The sequence below is a fragment of the Xiphophorus hellerii genome, chromosome 14 (assembly GCF_003331165.1).
Source record: "Xiphophorus hellerii strain 12219 chromosome 14, Xiphophorus_hellerii-4.1, whole genome shotgun sequence".
NCBI classification, from domain to species: domain Eukaryota; kingdom Metazoa; phylum Chordata; class Actinopteri; order Cyprinodontiformes; family Poeciliidae; genus Xiphophorus; species Xiphophorus hellerii.
In genome coordinates this window covers 9,631,105-9,645,484 of record NC_045685.1, presented here as the reverse complement: position 1 = coordinate 9,645,484, position 14,380 = coordinate 9,631,105, and the positions used below count along the sequence as shown (strand labels likewise).

The window sequence follows — 14,380 nt, the reverse complement described above, 5'->3', positions numbered from 1 at the left end:
TGACATCTTGTCTGCTGTAATATCTACTTTATCTTCCATTGTATTTGTGTAGCTTTACTTAGTGTAACCATTTGTTCTTGATGTGTTTGCTGCAACTTCAAACAGGTTATTTCAGTGACAAATTACTAACACAAACATTTCTGTGCAAACATTTTGAAATTTGTTCAACAGCTAAACAGAGTCAAAGCTCAGTGTGAGGGATTGGCAAATATTATTGATTTAATTAACTTATTATTTATGCTGATGAACTTTTAACCTTTATTTCAGTGCTGAACACACTGCTCTGCTGTGGACAAACTCTCGGTAACTTCAGCTTTAAATCTGTATTTTAATCATTTATCCTCTCAGGAACAGAATCCAGTTTATCTTTTATATCAGATATTATTCTGTGTTTATCTTTTAAGTTTTATCTTGATGTGATTTTGTTATAAATCAAAAGACAAACTTGATGAATTTGTTTCAGTTATAGATCCTGTGCTGACTGTTGAACCCAACTGGTCGACTTTTTATGTTGGAGAGTTTGTTACATTTATCTGTAACATGAATGAAGGAAAACACACTGACTGGTACCAGTTAATAAGGAATGATCAAGGATTTGTTCGCTATCAGTCAGATAAACATTTCAGAGTTGAAGCTCTATCTACTGGTTATAGTGGTGAATTTCAGTGCTGTGGTCACTGGAGTGGTTCATCTTATGAAAAGTGCAGTGAAACTGTCACTGTTACTTTCTCAGGTAAGACCTGAATATTTTTAAAGAATTGCAAAGTTTTCTATCAGCCCTAAAAATTTCATATGATTGTTAGCCGTAAAAAAAAACATGCATTTGCTATCTGTATTTTATTTAATATTTTCAAGCAGATTTTTTTGTTGATAAAATAGTGTCTGAAATATGACACATACATAATTACTGGGTTTAATTTTTATAAAGTCAAGTGACCCACAAGTTTCAAAAAGAGCAACAAAACAAAGGAAATATTATTTACCTTAATGTGAATATATAGATTTGCTTATTTGTAAAGATAACCAAATTATCTTTTCAGAAAAGAGAATGAACTCTTTCATGTCATTTAATGAAACAATTTCAAACAAATTCCTTTTTTTAATTTCTAAAAAGTATCTATAATAAGGAAAAATGACAATAAAATGCATTTACAGCTTTTTCACATATTTACTTATCTGAAAGAAGCATCACTCTTTATAATAAGCTTTTAATTGCAGTATTTTATATAAAATCAAATAATATTTGCTTTTATAACAGCAGATAAACCTGGAGCCAAACTGACAGCAGGTTCAACAACCATACCAGTAGGGGGCAGTGTGATACTGAGCTGCTCAGTGGAGCCCTCTGCTGGATGGAAGTACAGATGGTTCAGACGGACCTCAGACACTTTTGTTGTTGAATTCAGCAGAAATAATGAAGAAAACAGAGAAATCACTGTGACACAAGGAGGAATCTATAAGTGTGATGGAGAGAGAGGAAATTCCTCATTCTACAGTCATTCAAGCCTTGAGAACATCATTGAAATAATGTGTAAGTTTTTTCTTTAAGACTGTTAGAAACTAAATCCATAAAATTAAAAATTCTCGTGTGATTTAATTTTTCTCTTCTTATCTGATGTAAACAGTTTCCAACAAGGTTTTTGTGACTCGACAACCAAACGGTTCTCATATCTTCAGTGGTGAGTCGATCACTCTGACATGTGAGGTCCAGGGAGGAGAAACCACTGAGTGGACGTGTGAATGGAGGAGATCTGGGTCAATAACACACAAGACAGACAGTAAAGACTGGACTTTCATTGTCTCTGAGTCCAGCAGTGGAAACTACATGTGTCAGTGTAGAAGCAGAGATGACTGGTATTCTTCAACACAGTGGAGTGAAACCATGACAGGTGATTTAATTGTTTTGTTTTTTTCTGAACAGATTGTAGAAAAAATATTTTCCTCATATGTTGGATTAAATGAAGTTTCTTCCTTGGACAGACTAGAATAAATCTGACTAGTTCTAATCTGAGTTATCAATATTTAATTGCAGAAAAAAAGGAGCTGATCTTTATTGTTCACTTCCTTTAACAAGTTACAATAATAAAACCACAACTGTTATAATTTGTGTTGCTATGTGCACATTGTTCCCAAAGTTGTTATTTATCTAAAGAATAAAACAGAAAACTTCTAGGAGTTAACAAGTTGAGTGTTGAACTATTTTAGTCAGATTTATTTTCTTTAAATGTCTTTTTGTTTAGATTAAGCAGCTCATTGTTGTGATCCAAGTTTGTTTGACCTGGTCTGAACTGTGAGGATAGATCAGCAAAACTAAATGCAGCAGGATTTCTTTAATAACATCAATATTCACTCAAGCTCATATTACTTTCTTATGATATTTTGATCTCTGATACAGTTACATCACTACTTCCTCAAAATAACAGTAGATAACTTTTTTTCAGCAACATTAAAGTAAAACATGTTCTAACTGGCCACTGTGATGATGTGGTTTTATTCTCTGTGTGTTAATTTAGTTCCCGTCTCTCTGGCCATGATTGCTCCCAGCTGTCTCTATTGTTCCCTGATTACCTTCCCTGTGTATTTAATCCCATCTGTGTTTCCCTGTCTGGTCTTAGTCTAAAGTCTAAAGTCATGTGTCGTCTACCTTTCCCTCGTTCGAGTCCAGTTTGTATTCCAGTTGCTACCAGTGTTTGAGCTCTTTGCCTTATTGCTCACCTGTGCTGCCTGGACTTTGTATTTTGTGATTTCTTCATTAAAACCATCATCATTTGCTCTACAACCTGGGTCCACCGCGTCGTCCTCACCACTCAATAACCACAGTTTGTAACAGCCACATCAAAATGATCAAAAACGCCTGAAAAGGTTTAACCAAATTAAAGCAGCTGCTGTTCTTGAACCATTTGGAGTAAATGCAAAAGCTTGGTCTCTATATTAAGATGTCAAAATATTTATATATACTTTTATTTTTGCAGTAAAAAATCCTTCAACTGTAATTAATATGCAGATATTAAGTGTGTGACACAAACAAATTAGAAACTTTTTGCTCTGCCAAGACTTTTCATGTCTATTTCTATGTAACTACACATTGAGTGTTGAATGTTTGGACTGGACAATAAAATGAAAATGTAGAATTAAGTATTCTGTTTGTGGATTTAAAAATTTATCAAAGTCGTGCAAAAAATAATTATTATTTTTGGACATGTTCATGTGTGTGGGTGTTTTTCTATGTTCTCCAGATATTAAATTTGAAGTTTCATTTGAGAAATATCACATCTGGACAACAACTGGACAACGTCTGATATATAAACTTCAAATGACTGAAACTCCTCAGTGATTCAACATACAGTCATCACTGAGGCTCTGATGAAAGATAATAACCAGAGGAATGTCTTATAATTATAGACATATAAACACAATAAAATAGTAGTTACAATATTGTGCATTTTACAAATAAAAGTCAGATAAATGACCTGCACCCTATGAAACCCACCAGGTGGGATAGATCTGTCCTCTGAGATGAACAGGTATTTTTTATTACTTCATTACATAGAATCACAATTTAACAATATTAAGTTAAAGCTGCAGTTTGTAACTTTAATAAACACACTAATAAAATGTTTCTGTTGCTGTTGAATAAAATGAGGACTAAATTAAATGTTTTATGATTTATTGTTTTTCCAGTAACTGTATCCAGTCCTGTCATCTCTTCATTTCCTGTGATGTTGATCGTTGGACCAGTTAGTGGAATCGTTCTCATTGTCCTCCTGCTCTTGTTGTGGCGCTGCAGACGGTCCAAAGGTCAGAACATTTTCTTCTCATTTTATTGCTTCTAACCTGAAATAATGTGTTATTGAATCACGTGTATTAAAATATGACTTTTGTTGGGGTTCTGTGGTGGCGCAGGGGAAAAGCACATCTCACGTATTGAGGCTCTAGTTCTTGTGCTGGTGGTTGCAGGTTCAATTCCTGACCTGCCGCATGTCTTCCCCCTCTCTCATAACCCTCTTTCCTGTTGAACTACTTTCAAATAAAGGCCACTAGAGCCAACAAAACTTAATAAAAAATATGACTTTTGAAATTCGGTTCAACATTTTAATTCTGTTGTTGATGATCTAAATGGCTTTTTTTATCTTCTCCAGATTTGAGCTGCATCAGGTCAGAATGAAATATCTGTTTTTTCATCTTAGTCATAAAGTCTTGATCTTTGTTTCATTGTTAAATTTTATCCACTTTAATATTTTTAGGTCATTTCAGTCTGAAAGCAGCAGCCAGAGGCCGACCACTAATCATGGAGTGAACCAGACTGAAAGTGATTACAGCTTTCTGCTGCATGGTTAGTCACAGAATAAACATCAGTATTAATTTGGACATAACATCACTTTGTTGTAACTTTTTTCTTCATAATAAAACAGTTTTATAAAATGTATAAAAATCTCATAGTGTCTACTTTAAGAGTCATTCCTTCTGACAAACACAAAACAACAAAGTGAAACACCTGAATATTTTGTTTGCTGAGCTTAATTTTTATGTCAGAATTAATCTACAGATATTATGGTTCTGCTGCTCAGTATGACAACATATAATTATATTATTACCATGAGTTTGATTAATAAAAACAATTCAAAGTTTTAACAAACTCACAATTATCTCCATCAGGAATGAAATGATAAACATAATATCTAAGCATCTACAAAAAAGATCTTATTATTTTACATAATTGCATTCAGATACAAGCTTTTCTTTGACATGTTTTATATTTACTGTAGGCACCACGTCTGTGTATGAGACAATCCATAACCGTGGAGCCACTGGAAAAGGTAACGTATATGTAATAAAACAACTAAGTTATTAAAGGTGACTGATTACATGTGAATCAGATCAATCCTCAGCTGTCAAAAACTCAGAGAGTGATATTAAACTATTTAAAAATATGAGGAGAAACACTAATGTATGTTTTCTATGTATCCATGTTTCACTTTTACCAGAGAGACCTCCTGATCCAGAAGAAGGTTCTGTTTACGTTAATGTGAGACCAGATAATTACAGCTCAGCATGAAGGTCAGATAAACACCTGATTGATTAGATTGTTACTGATCATTTTTTCTTCAGTTAGGAAAATTTGCTGCCACATTCAGCAGTTCTAATAAGATTTCTGTTGTTTAGTTGTGATTTCATGATTTTATCTCTTCTGTCTGTTTTTCTGTAACAGAACTTTCTTATTCTGCCAATGATAACATGCTGTTTTTTAATTATTAGTATAATGTGGCTCCAGTTTCTGTCTTGGACTCTGGTTTAGGCTAAATAATTCAAGTCTTTATTGTCCGGTGGGTTTATTTTACATTTTTAAAGCAGATGTAGCGTGTCGAGAAACAGTTTTAAAAAATAATAAATTAATAAACCCCCTATTTTTGAATCAGAATTGGTCTTGTCTTTTGTCTTCGTTTTTTTCTATTTTTTCTTCTTATGTATATAGACGTGTTTGTTGTGTGCATGTATCTTCTTGCCAGTGGGGGCGCTCTCATGCCGCTGTGGGTCTGATAGGGAGGACGAGTTTCCTGGCTCTGCGCATGCGCGGCTCAGAATAAACAAGCTCTTGCCAGAGTAACATTGTATCAACTTGCTTCCTCTGATCCACAGGTAGGATAAAAGACAACTGTTATAAGGCCATAAAAACAGCTTCTTTAAAATGTTATATAAATATATTGAGTATAGTATTTTTTTTCCTCATAAATTTGTATTTTTATGCGACAAACTTAATCTCCTTGATAACTGTGACAGTTATAACTAGCAGACATTAGTATTTAAGAAAATATTTGTATCTGACAAACGTTGGTGTTTATTGTGTTGTAAACTGAATGTTTTAGTTCAGTTTGGTTTTGCTAATTTAGGATTAGATTTTCTACATTTTTTTGCTATTATGTTATTTTATTTGTACATTTTGTTTTATTTTATTTCTTTGTGGAAACTAAAGATGTTGTTGATTGAATTTAAATTGTATTGAAATTGTATTTATTTTTATTTGTTTGTTTGTTTTTCTTGAATTGAAAATGTGTGTCAGAATAAACGAGCTCTTGCCAGAGTAACATTGTATCAACTTGCTTCCTCTGTGATCCACAGATATTATTTGCACAGGATTCATGTGTTTGTGCATCACTTGATACTGGCTCAGATTCCACTAGATCTGGTGTCAGTAACACAGAATTAACTAAAGTTTTAAGCAGCACATGTTTCTAGTACACATTTTCTGACATACTATACCAGCAGAAGTATTAAGTTGATTTGTAAAAAAAAAACTTTCTCTATTAACAGGAAACTGGAGTCCAGCAGCAACAGAAGCTCCAGTTTGTTCTCAGGTTAATAAAAGCTGTGGATAACTCTGTTGGTTTATTCTGCAAGAGTTCGACTCATAACATTCGATTTTTGTTGTTATATGTTGATGATTGGATTTTTGCAGCTTTACAATGCTAAAGGTGTATTAATGTTACATCTCTGCAATAATCAAAAGTGTTATACTTTTACATTGGTGTTCATATGTTAATCAGCTGAAGATGCAAAACATCTGAGGTTTGCAACATCCCAGTGAGAAAAAACTGAATATTGTTTTTATAGAAATGCACATAAGTATAAAGAAATGTATAAACATGAATAAATGACCTGGTCTCTACAACACAATGAAGTTATTCAGGTATTCATTAATTAGTAGTTATTGTTTCCTAATGGTCTTAATTCTCTTACTGCAGCACAAACAAATGAGAAAATGAACAATTCAACATCATTGGTAAATTAAATGTAATATTTTGATAAATCAAATTTTATACTCTAAAAGTTTGCTACACAGGGCTGTTGTGGATATTTTTGCAATTTCAGTATTGTCAATAGTAATTATAATTAATGTATGTAACACATACATAAATACCCTGTTCTACAAAAAACATAATTTATTTAAATGATTCTTTCCCAAAAATACACGCTGTTCTGTCCCTGACTTGTGCTTACAGCTAGTGGCCAGCAGATGGAGACACTAAGTCATAGTTTTCCAAGTTAAAACTTGTGTGTCTGCAGGATTCTGCTGCTTCACATGAACCTGCTCCATCTAGTCTGATTGGCTGTGGTGGAAACGGCAGCAGAACATCTCACACATCCACCATCAAGCTCAACATCCTCATCCTCACTGAAAACACAGCTGCTGCCTGCAGCTGCAACAACCATGTTAGCTTAGCACAAACAACAATTCAGAGAGTCTTGAAACACACATTATTTCTTCTGAAACTAGAATCAATGGGACAATTTTTAGATTCAGTTGAATGGACAATTTAGATTAAAACACCAGGAAAGAAGTGCCAGACCTAAACTCTGAAACAATGGCCTGCAGTCTGGATTCAAAAGCCTGCCACAAGAGGGCAGTGCTGAGTCTTCATACCATTAAAGAGAACTTCTGCTTCTTTGGTCAACACTTCTTGAGCAGGATGTCACTGAAGATGAAGCTCAGCACATTTGCAATTGTATTTATAGAGTTTCTGCAGGACACTCTGTAATGTTTCCTTGTCTCTTGGTGGAAGATCTGGACTAAAGTGAAATATTTAGTATAGAAAACTGCAAATTAAGTAACATCAGAAAACCAAATGCTTTTCCATGACCTCACAGCCAAAACCCATGCTGGGTTAGCAGAGCTGCTAACGGCTTCTTCAAGCTGAGCTAAGAAATTAATATATGACATATTGTAGATGAGGCTAAAGTTAGGATCAAGTTAAAGGTCAGTGTGTGGTGTAGGTTTGACTGATATCATTGTTAGAGGATTATTCTGCTGAAAATAAGATTTTCCATCCTTCTTCCTTTCTCACAAACAGACGCTGCTAAATGAAACACAGAAACTTTTTTCACTCTCTGTACATTTTTAGAGTTTCTTCTTAAATCTATTTAAACTCCAAACTATTTCACAGTGTCTGATCTCATGTCTGTTTATTCACACCTAAGACCTTATATATCTGTGATAGGTGAGATCATTCTCACCATCACTTGTTTTTAGATGAAAAGGGGATTTTATGGTTTGTTTGCCAGAGAGTTCGCACGCAACACAAACCAAGTAGTGGATTAAACATTTAAACTATTCATAAGTTACAATAATGCTGTTTACAGTTAATTCAAAGTGAATTTTGTTTCATGGTTTAAAAAAAGCACCAAAAAAACGTCCTGTACTTCTTTTACCACAACGTCTCATCATTGGAGCGGAAACATCACAGCAGAAACTCAGTGCAGTGATGTCAGTGTTTAAAATAAACGTTGTCCCGTCATTCTCAGATAAAACGTTGATCCTGTTTCAGACGGCTCCATTTCTCTAGAGACGTTGCAGAGGCAGCATGTTATGAAAGGAAGATTATTGGACCAAAGCAGAGCAACACATGGTTCCAGGTTGAGGTCAGGATGGGGAACACCTCACCCAGGGTTCTGGTCTCACTCTGTAAGTAGATCACTTTATCTGGATGAATGATGCAGATTAGAAGAACATCGTCTTTGACATCTTGTCTGCTGTAATATCTACTTTATCTTCCATTGTATTTGTGTAGCTTTACTTAGTATAACCATTTGTTCTTGGTGTGTTTGCTGCAACTTCAAACAGGTTATTTCAGTGACAAATTACTAACACAAACATTTCTGTGCAAACATTTTGAAAAGCTGTTTATTGTAAAATCAGACTTTAGCACAGAACTTTATATCCCATACAACTAATGTGGGAGAAATGAAAATATTATAGAACAAAGATGAAAATTGAAACATGATCTGATACAAGAAACTTAAATTATTCATTAAAAACTTTTATCAGTTTTTTACCAGTAGAGATGAGTGTGAAGTTTCCGTAGCCGTGCAGAACGTCTGCAGATGTTCTGTCTTCAGTCAGGATGTGAAGTTTATAAAATGAAGTTTTAACTCATCAGAAAAACAACAATAAACTAAAACATTTGATCTTATTCTTATCAGAACAAATAAATACTCAATATTTGTAGAATAGTTGCATTTATTTAACATTTTAAATGGTGTGAGGATTTATCAAATAGTTTTGATTTAATTTAATTATCTTATTATTTAAACTGATGAACTTTCAACCTTTATTTCAGTGCTGAACACACTGCTCTGCTGTGGACAAGCTACCGGTAACTTCAACTTTTAATCTGTATTTTAATCATTTATCCTCTGAGGAACAGAATCCAGTTTATCTTTTATATCAGATATTATTCTGTGTTTATCTTTTAATTTTTAGCTAGATGTGTTTTTGTTATAAATCAAAAGACAAACTTGCTGAATGTTGGTTCTTTATAGATCCTGTGCTGACTGTTGAACCCAACTGGTCGACTTTTTATGTTGGAGAGTTTGTTACATTTATCTGTAACATGAATAAAGCAAGAGACACTGACTGGTACCAGTTAAAAAGGAATGGTCAAGATTTATTTCCCTATCAGTCGGCTAAACGTTTCAGAGTTGGTCCTCTGCATACTGGTGATAGTGGTGAATTTCAGTGCTGTGGTCAATGGAGGGGTTCATCTTACCAAATGTGCAGTAAAACTGTCACTGTTACTGTCTCAGGTAAGACCTGAATATTTTAAAGAATTACAAAGTTTTATATCTGCCCTATAAAAACATGCATTTTCTATCTGTATTTTTTTCATTTCAAGCAGATTTTTTTGTTGATAAAATAATGTCTGAAATATGATGCATACATAATTACAGGGTTTAATTTTTATAAACTCAAGTGAGCCACAAGTTAAAAAAAGAGCAACAAAACAAACCAAATATTATTTACCTTAATGTGAATATATAGATTTGCTTATTTGTTGAGTTAACCACATTATATTTTCAGACAAGAGAATGAACTCTTTCATGTTATTTAATTAAACAATTTCAAACAAATTCTATTTCTTTTTTAATTTCTAAAAAGTATCTATAATAAGGAAAAATGACAATAAAATGCATACACAGGTCGTGCCATGGTGGCGTAGTGGTTAGTGCAACCCGTATTTGGAGGCCTTCAGTCCTCGACGCGGCCGTCGCAGGTTCGATTCCCGGACCCGATGACATTTGCCGCATGTCTTCCGCCCTCTCCTTCCCCATTTCCTGTCAGCCCACTATTATATAAGGGACACTAGAGACAAAAAGACCCCCTGGAGGGGTAAAAAAAAAAAATGCATTTACAGCTTTTTCATATATTTACTTATGTGAAAAAAGCATCGCTCTTTACAATAAGCTTTCAATTGCAGTATTTTATATAAAATCAAATAATATTTGTTTTTATCACTGCAGCTAAACCTGGAGCCAAACTGGCAGCAGTTTCAACAACCATACCAGTAGGGGGCAGTGTGATACTGAGCTGCTCAGTGGAGCCCTCTGCTGGATGGAAGTACAGATGGTTCAGACGGACCTCAGTCACTCCTGAAGTTCAAGTCAGAACAAATAATGAAGAAAACAGAGAAATCACTGTGACACAAGGAGGAATCTATAAGTGTGATGGAGAGAGAGGAAATCCCTCATTCTACAGTGATTCAAGCCTTGAGAACATCATTGACATAATGTGTAAGTTTTTTCTTTAAGACTTTTAGAAACTAAAACTATGAAATTAATAATTCTCATCTGATTTAATTTTTCTGCCCTTATCTGATGTAAACAGTTTCCAACAAGGTTTTTGTGACTCGACAACCAAACTGGCCTCTTGTCTTCAGTGGTGAGTCGATCACTCTGACATGTGAGGTCCAGGGAGGAGAAACCACTGAGTGGACGTGTGAATGGAAGAGATCTGGGTCAATAATACAGAGGACAGACAGTAAAGACTGGACTTTCATTGTCTCTGAGTCCAGCAGTGGAAACTACATGTGTCAGTGTAGAAGCAGAGATGACTGGTATTCTTCAACACAGTGGAGTGAAACCATAACAGGTGATTTAATTGTTTTGTTTGTTTGTTTTTTAACAAATTGTAAATGTTAAATGATAAGATAACAACTCTGTGCACCTCGTCCCAGAAGATTTTGTTTAATAATGCATACAACTTCTAGTAGTTAATAAAAAGTTTATTACTGAGTGTCAAACTCTTTTAGTCAGAGTGCAGGTTAAAGTGACTTTTTGGTTAGCTGAGATCATGTAGATCTTTGTTGTGACACAAGTTTTGCTGCGTCCTGGTCTGAGCTGTGAAGAAAGATCAACAATTTCTTCTTCACAGAAATTTGGTTCAACATCCTAACTTCTCCTGTTTGTATCCTTAGACTGAATGCAGCAGGATTTATTTTTAATAACATCAATATTCACTCAAACTCACATCAGTTTCTTATGATATCATGATCTCTGTATAAACAGTATATATAAGTATATGTGTGTATATATACATGCATATAGAGAGAAGTTCTGCCTTTTCTCATAAATGACAACAAAGTTTTCAAACTCTGTCTGACCAAACAACAAATGAATCAAATTAGTCTGAAAAAATAAAGGAATAACAAGGTTATTTGTTCATGAACAGATAAAATGTTTCATAATTTATGTGTTTAAAGATGGAAATAAAATTTTTTCAGGTGAATAAAATCTGTTTCCACTTAATGTTTCTTATTTCCAGTAACTGTGTCCAGTTCTTCACATCTTGTGCTGCTGATCGCTGGACCAGTTGTTGGATTTATTCTCATTATTCTCCTCGTCTTGTTGTGTTTCTGCAGACGGTCCAAGGGTGAGACCTTTTTTTTTATTTATTTGTTTTGCTTAATTAACTAAGTAGACAAATTTTCTTTGATTTTATAACACAAAGAAAGAAGAATGATTTTCCAGTTAATGCAGCTGCAAATCTCTTTTTCACAGGTTTATTCTGCTCCAGGTCAGTTACTCACATTTTAATTTATTTGAATTAATAGCAGATTTTTTTTTGCTGATTTATGTATTAAATTCAGTGACTATTTTTTCTTGTTCATGTTGTAGATGTAAGGCCTCAGAGAGCAGCAGAAATGATGGAGTCAACCAGGCTGGCGGTCATGAATACAGCTCTCCTCTTCAGGGTTAGAACCTCCACAAGTTTTTAGTTAATAAAAATTATTGCTTATATTGTGTTCACATTTTCCTTAGACTTTTATTTCTTTTACGTTATTTCTATGATCTTATACCTATATGTTGCTATTGAATCTTGTTTCATTTTTACATTAAGTGAAACATATTTGGCAATAAAAAATAAGCAAATAAATGATAAAAAAATAGTAAAATAAATTATTTGTCTGGTAAATTGCATTTATTTCTTCTAGCTTATGTAAATAGGGGATTTATAATTGGTTTCTTTGTTTTAGATTCTCACTTTATAATCAGCTAAAAGTGCAACAACTGTGTTATTTAACGAGGATCAGAGACTGATAAATAATCCAGATGTGTTTCAGCTGCAGATAAACTCAGAATGAACTGAAATACTTTGAGTTAAATAGTTATTTCCAAACACAAACAATGTACAACGTAAGCAAATAGCTGACACTGGTTTTAGGTTTTTGATTTTTATTTTATTATCATGAGATAATCTCATCATAAAGGCCTTGATAACCAGAGGATGGCGCTGTTTCTTTGACAGTAAGAACAGGAAGCTGTCAGGCTTGGTTCTGAAAAATGTCCTCAGGTCAACATGGATTTAAAATCATGCTATGCCATGATTAGCATCTGCATATCATCACCAGTAGAAAACGATAGATCAGACACAGAGTTGAAGATTTTTAGTTTGTCTGATTGATGATTTCAATGTTTTCTGTTGTAGAAGTCACTCCAACATATGCTGAGATCAACCACCAGGCTAGAGCCAATAGAAAGAAAAAAGGTAAAGACATGTTGTTGTTGTTGTTTATTATCATAACTAATGTGCATCATCATCGTCTCGTTGACAGGAAGTCCTGCAGCCACAGATAAAACGGTTTATTCTGGCATCAGGTCAGGAGCAGCTCTGCACGTCGACTCTGCCATGTAGGCTGCAGGATGTTTTGATTTATTATAGGATTTATGATATGGATTACGCTCATAACATTCTTATGTGTTCTGGTTACAAGTCTTCATAAACCCTGTATTAGCTGAACACAGAAATACTGAAGTAGGTAAAAGAAAAATCAGACACACTCAGTAGTGTGAACAGAAATGCTTTGTAAAATCCAGACAGGCAGTAATGTACATATTTTTAATATAATTGATCTGGAGATCCAGGGTGTTGCTAATATTTTGAATTTGGTCCTTTGCTGTTTTATATTCTGCATCAGTTTTATTTCTTCTTTTTGCTTTAGCTTCCTAAACTAACTTTTATATAATCAGGTTCCATTTTACATGAGTGATGGTACCTTGCATATTAAATTAATTTTGAGTTGAGCAAAATCAGTGTTGTATAGTAACGAAGTAAAAATACTTCACTACTTTACTTAAGTATATTTTGGAGTACTTCATACTTTCCTGGAGTATGAAAATGTTTGATGACTTTCACTTCACTATATTTCCGAACTCAATTGCGTACTTTTACTCCGATACATTTTCAATGTGTGGTTTAGTTACTCGTTACAAAAAAGCGAGAGAGAGAAACGAAGTGTTTTGACCCCACCTACTGATTAGCAAGTAGCAAGCAGGCTACCGAACAAAGTCGTAGCCTGCTTGCCTGGGCTTGTTCATCACCTCCAATAGGATACACCTGTTTCGCTCCTCCCATTGTTGGGGAAATCAGAACACCTTCCATCGGGCAGGTGGGAGGGTCGAACAGAGAAGAGTGCTGCCCGCACTGACGCGGCTCAGGGATTACGTGACACGCAGCGCCGTGCCCTATAATGCACTGTAAGCTATGTAATGTGTTTTGAGGCAATTGACCAAAATCCCGGACAATTTTTAAATTCCCCCCGGACATCTTTTTAGGTCTGAAAAGTAGGACATGTCCGGGAAAAAGAGGACGTCTGGTCACCCTAGTTCAATGGGGGACAGAAGCCATAGCGATAGCAATTTAGACTAAATTTAACGAATATAGGAAAGGCATGCAAGTTCAAAACCACAAACCATTAACATGTGCTACTCTTTAAAACTGGAACAATTTATTAGCAGGTTTCATTTTGCCTGCACTTGGTTGGGTACATTATTTTAAGTTTATTTGACAAGTTTACCAAGATATAAGAAATGTCATTCAAACTTGCCTTGTTTTACTTTTTACTTGTACTTTTCATTACATTACTTGAGTACATCCATTTTTACAGTAATTTCCATACTTAAGTACAAGAAGTTTCAGATACTTTAAGACTTTTACTCAAGTAACATTTCAGTCAGTGACTTCGACTTTTACCAAAGTCGTATTTTGGAGAGGTACTTGTACTTTTACTTGACTCTGAGATTCCAGTACTTTATACAACACTGAGCAAAA

General features: G+C 34.4%; 1 protein-coding gene across 2 annotated transcripts in view; it reads left to right on the top strand.

Moving 5' to 3' along the window:
* The window catches only part of LOC116732479 (B-cell receptor CD22-like), a 152,629-nt gene that overhangs the window by 24,414 nt on the left and 113,835 nt on the right, over window positions 1-14,380 (top strand). For both annotated transcript variants that reach the window (XM_032582690.1, XM_032582691.1), the window contains exons 11-12: window positions 470-733; window positions 1,262-1,531. In XM_032582690.1, the coding sequence (XP_032438581.1) occupies window positions 470-733; window positions 1,262-1,531 (534 nt within the window). The remainder of the gene's footprint in view (window positions 1-469; window positions 734-1,261; window positions 1,532-14,380) is intronic.